The following is a 5107-nucleotide window of genomic DNA, read 5'->3' as shown; positions in this document are numbered from 1 at the left end:
TGACTCTTTTGAATCATCTGCATCTGAGATAGCCGGAATGGACTATGGTCTTTATTCACCTATTGTTGTAGATATTATTTTAGATTAGATAAATGATAGTAGCAGCCAATGGAATTGTTTAGAAGGGGTGGACTGTGGTGGTTTGAAACTGCCTCTTTAATTTTTCCTTGCAAAGTTCAGAACACAGAAAGTGAAAGAATGTAAATAAGTCACTATTGGGTGTAAGAAAGCAAAATAACGATTGTTCTAAACACTTCCATTGGATAGATAGAAATGTTTAAGAACTATTACCCAAAACAAAGTAGGCACTCTGCACATTCTGCGTTCGGCAGTGGGGGCAGTTGCTGGGCTGTCTGGCTGCTGTTTCTTCTCTTCTTCTGGCTGAAGATAACACCCTGACCTTGGCAGCTAAGTTAACAACTTTCTGCTTAACTAACTGTGCTTCTCTGTCCAGGGAGGTCTGGGGGGGAAGCTCCTGGGAGAGAGAGGCCCCTTTGGGAGGGTCCCCTTGGGGGGAAGCAAAGGGAGATCGGTTGTGCTTTTTCTGTTGATTGTATATATTTATGAATGTTGTGAATTTTGTATATTTCTACATATTCATTGCATTTCATTGTAGATTTTAGACTCTGCTTGTAAATACAGCTTTTCATTTGCTTCCAGACTGGGCTAGCCTGGTTATTGTTGGTGGGGGGGGAATTTCAGCTCACACCGACACAGCTGCTCAGCCCAGAAGGGAGCAGCAGCGCAGCTGCCAGGTCCCACCCGGGAGGCTCTGTCCAGTGCTGAGCTCTCAGCGCAGCGCAGAGCCGGAGCTGCTGCAGAGATGGCAGCAAAGGCCACGCAGGGCATGGAGGCAGAGGCAGCATCTCCTCGGGGAGAGCCTCAGGCTCAGGCACTGCTGCTCTTGGCCAGGAGGAGCTGCAGGGCATCTCTCGAAGGAGCACAAGAGGCTGAAGGGAAGGAGTCAGGAAGAGGGAGCCAGGCAGCTTCCAGAGGTGTGCAGTGCCAAGAGAAGAGGCCATGGGCAGCAGCTCAGCATCCCAAAGGACTTTCTGCCTGTGAGGGTGACTGAGCAGTGGCACAGGTTGTTCCCAGAGGCTGGAGGAAAGGAAGGAAAGGTTTGGGGAATGAGGAGAAGGAGAGAGCAAAAAAGGAAACAATGTGGAAAGGGAAAGTGAATGAAAAGAGAAAGAGGAATTGGATAAGGATGAAGAAAAAGGAAAGGGGAAAGGGGGAAGAAGAGGTACGGAAGGAGGAAAAGGTAGAGGAAAGCAAGTGTGAAGGTGAAGAAGAAGAAGAATGAAAGTCATCAAAGAAGGGAATGGGGAACTAGAAGAGGAAGGGAAAAAAGGAGGGGGAAGGCAAAGAAAATGAGAAGGAGCAGAGAAAATGAAAAAGAGGTTATAAAAAGAGGAGAAGGAGGAGAGAATAGGAAAGGGAATAAAAAAAAAAGGAAAAGCTGAGGAGACATGAATGTAGAGGGAGGAGGAGATGAAAGGGTAGCAAAATAGAGAAGTGTAGAAGAAGATGAAAGTGAAAAGGGTAACGAGAAAAATGGAAATGAAAAAGGGGACACAACAGAAAGGGAAGGGGAAGAAGGTGAAGAAAAGGAACAAATCGTACAGGGAAGGAGTAGAAGAGGAAAGGAAAAGAGAAGGGGGAGAAGAAGACAAAAGTGAAGGGAGAAGAGCTGGAGGAGGTGAAGGTGAAGTCTCCCCTTTAGTGTCACTTGCAGCAGAGCTGTGGAGGCAGTGAGGGGCAGGAGCCATGGCAGCTGTTGCCCCTGGCTGGCTGCAAGGACCTGGGGCAGCTCTGCTCCTGCCCAGGGAGGCTGCAGCTCTGCAGAGGTCCCCGGACTGCCTGTCCTGCAGGCAGGGCAGCTGAGCAGCTTCAGACAGGGCCCTTGGAGCTGGAGGGCAGGAGCCTGCGTGGGCAGAGCTGCCAGGGCTGGGGGCTGCTCCAGAGGCAGCTGAGCAGGGCTGTGCTGGGGCTCAGGCACTGCCCTGGCCCGCCTGGGGGGCACCAAGCACAGGCAGAAGGAGCCCTGAGGCCAGGCTGGGGCTGGCAAGGACACACGGAGAGGCAGGGGGTGGCTGCAGGATTGTTTTATTGCAAGGGCAGCAAAGGAGGCAATGGAGACAGAGGTGTGGGGCAGAGGCAGGCAGCTTGTGGCTCCCTGCAGGCTTGCAGAGAGGTCTTCCCGCAGGCGTCTGGCAGCTGTGGCTGCTGCAGGGAGCAGCAAGTGGCCGGAGGAGCCCTGGAGCAATGGAGCCTGTGGGCAGGGTCAGGAGGCAGGAGGAGGAGAGGAGCAAGGAGCTGAAGGGGGAAGGTGAGCAGGGGGCGAGGAGCTGAGGCTGCTGCTGGGGCTGTGGCTAGCAGGGCCCCCAGGTGTCCCAGAGCTTCTTGCTGTAGCGAGGCAGCACACAAGGGCTGCAGGCAGGAGCAGCGTAGGGTCTGCCAAAGGTGCAGAGCCCCCCCGAGCCCTGGGTGGCGCCGGCACCGTAGAGGCCCCCCAGCCCCAGGGAGCCCCCAAAGGCAGGGGCTCCGGAGGAGCCCACCACGGCTTGCTGGGGGAAGGAGCTGAGGATGGGGCCGGGGAAGGTGACGACGACAGGGGGCGGCTGGATGAAGGCCGTGGAGTCGGGGCACTGGCGGGCACACAGCTCGTTGCAGCTCTCAGCGATGGGCTGGGGCACGGCCACGCTGGTTTTGGGTGGGCACGGCTCGGCCTTGGGTGGGCACAGGTCGTAGCAGGACATCTTGGAGGGAGAGAGCTGTGCCTGGAGGACGAAGAACAAAGCAGAGGAGTCAGCAGCGAGGATCAGGTGCCAGGACAGAGCAGGTTCTCGGCTGCCGGAGCCTCCCGGGAGCTGGAGAGCTCAGAGCCATCCCTTGCCCACAGTACCCACCCCCTACCCTTCACCCAGCCTGAACCCCTGACTGCCCTGCTCTCTGCACCCCTCTCCGGGCCCTCTCTCCATGCTCCCAGGGCACACAAAGCCCTCCCCGAGAGCCTCTGCAGGTATTGGCTTGCAGAGTGCCAGCCGTGGGCTCCTTCCTCCTCCAGCCCTGCCCAGCCAAGCCTGCTGCCAGCCTGCTCGCTGCTGCCAGAGCTCTCCTGGCCACCGAGGCCCCAGGCTGGCCCCTGCCCCAGCACAGGCAGCCCCACGGGCACCCACCGAGCCTTCAGCTGAGCAGAGGCAGGCAGGAGCAGTGGATGGCAGTGCCCGGCCAGGGCAGAGCTTTTATAGGGGCCCTGCCATTGCTCAGCACCACCTGGGCCAATCTGCAGAGGGGCCACTCCCTGCTGCCAAGGAGGACAGGACTGCCCAGGTCCTGCCCCTCTGCCTGACTCAGCTTCCCCTCCCCACAGCAGCACATTCCACTGCCAGCATTTCCTCCCCTTTTTGCTGCATGGGCACAAGGGCAGCAGGCATCCCCCTCAGCCATGGCACCTCTGGGGACACCTCCGAGATGGCCTCATCCTCCTAACCCCTAGGCACTGTGACCTTCCCCACTCAATCTTCTCCAGAAGAGGCTGCACACCCCAGGTCCCTCAGCCTTGCCTCAGAACAGAGATGTTCCTGTGCTGTCCTCAGTGCAGCACCTTGCTCTGCCCTCTCCTTGCTCCTCTGGGCTTCCAGTTTGGATCAAAGATCCTTCCCAGGGCACAGGATTCTCTGAGGCTCTGTGTGCTGAGGGCTATCAGGCAGCTGCCCTGCCGTGGGGCTCGAGAGACACCTCCGAGGGGATGGCAGGAGAGGGGCAGGGTTGGCACAGCCTGTGCTGGAAGGCTCCCCATGGAGCTGTGTGGTTGTGGGAGCAGGGAGGAGCAGGAGAGGTCTTTGTCCCCCAGCTTTGCGCAGGGGCATGGGCAAAGCATGCAGGCAGAGGGAGGCATCCTGCTGGAGTGGGCACTGCTGAGTGGTGCTGAGCAGGTGGTGGGCAGAGGAGTGCCCTGGCTCGGGCACTTGCTGAGCTCTCCCCTCTGCAGCTGATGGGCAGCCGGCCCAGGTCCTGCGGGCGCTGGTGCTGGCTGGGAGCCAGCAGGGCTGCTGGCAGCCAGGAGGTGGCAGCTGGCAAGAGCCGCAGGGGGTGAGTGCCGGGGCTGGGCTAGCGGAGTGGGGCTGGGCAGGCAGCGGCGTCAGCAGCACAGCCCCGTGGCAGGCAGGGAGGAGGCAGGGGCTCGGCCAGCAAGAGCCTCCTGCCCCCAGCCTGGCAGCTCCTCCCCGTGCTGGCCGCCACAGCATAAAAGCTCTGCCCTGGCCGGGCACTGCCATCCACTGCTCCTGCCTGGCTCTGCTCAGCTCAAGGCTCGGTGGGTGCCCGTGGGGCTGCCTGTGCTGGGGCAGGGGCCAGCCTGGGGCCTCGGCGGCCAGGAGAGCTCTGGCAGCAGCGGGCAGTCTGGCAGCAGGCTTGGCCGGGCAGGGCTGGAGGAGAAAGGAGCCCACGGCTGGCACCCTGCAAGCCAGGCCCTGCACAGGCTCTCGGGGAGGGCTTTGTGTGCCCTGGGAGCATGGAGAGAGGGCCCGGGGAGGGGTGCAGAGAGCAGGGCACTCGGGGGTCTGGCTGGGCAAAGGACAGGGGGTGGGTACTGTGGGCAAGGGATGGCTCTGAGCTCTCCAGCTCCCGAGAACCTGCTCTGCCCTGGCACTTGATCCTCCCTGCTGACTCCTCTGCTTTGTTCTGCGTCCTCCAGGCTCAGCTCTCTCCCTCCAAGATGTCCTGCTACGACCTGTGCCCACCCAAGGCCGAGCCCTGCCCACCCAAGACCAGCGTGGCAGTGCCCCAGCCCATCGCTGAGAGCTGCAACGAGCTGTGTGCCCGCCAGTGCCCCGACTCCACGGCCTTCATCCAGCCGCCCCCTGTCGTCGTCACCTTCCCCGGCCCCATCCTCAGCTCCTTCCCCCAGCAAGCCGTGGTGGGCTCCTCCGGAGCCCCTGCCTTTGGGGGCTCCCTGGGGCTGGGGGGCCTCTACGGCGCCGGCGCCACCCAGGGCTCGGGGGGGCTCTGCACCTTTGGCAGACCCTACGCTGCTCCTGCCTGCAGCCCTTGTGTGCTGCCTCGCTACAGCAAGAAGCTCTGGGACACCTGGGGGCCCTGCTAG

At 60.4% G+C, this 5107-nt stretch overlaps 2 protein-coding genes across 2 annotated transcripts; one reads left to right on the top strand and one right to left on the bottom strand.

Moving 5' to 3' along the window:
* Window positions 1–2372: 2372 nt before the first annotated feature.
* LOC128980528 (scale keratin-like) lies at window positions 2373–2768 on the bottom strand. The gene has a single exon (XM_054399001.1). It carries the CDS (start codon window positions 2757–2759, stop codon window positions 2373–2375), a length of 387 nt encoding a protein of 128 aa, XP_054254976.1. The 5' UTR covers window positions 2760–2768.
* Window positions 2769–4711: 1943 nt separating this feature from the next.
* Window positions 4712–5107, top strand: LOC128980531 (scale keratin-like). The gene has a single exon (XM_054399004.1). It carries the CDS (start codon window positions 4721–4723, stop codon window positions 5105–5107), a length of 387 nt encoding a protein of 128 aa, XP_054254979.1. The 5' UTR covers window positions 4712–4720.

This window comes from Indicator indicator, unplaced genomic scaffold (genome assembly GCF_027791375.1).
Source record: "Indicator indicator isolate 239-I01 unplaced genomic scaffold, UM_Iind_1.1 iindUn_scaffold_235, whole genome shotgun sequence".
NCBI lineage: Eukaryota > Metazoa > Chordata > Aves > Piciformes > Indicatoridae > Indicator > Indicator indicator.
The sequence above is the reverse complement of the archived record's forward strand: the minus strand, read 5'-3'. Positions and strand labels throughout refer to the sequence as shown.

What these genes read in the sequence shown, in the direction of transcription:
- LOC128980528 (XM_054399001.1), bottom strand. Translation starts at nt 2,759, where the DNA reads ATGTCCTGCTACGACCTGTGCCCACCCAAGGCCGAGCCGTGCCCACCC.
- LOC128980531 (XM_054399004.1), top strand. Translation starts at nt 4,721, where the DNA reads ATGTCCTGCTACGACCTGTGCCCACCCAAGGCCGAGCCCTGCCCACCC.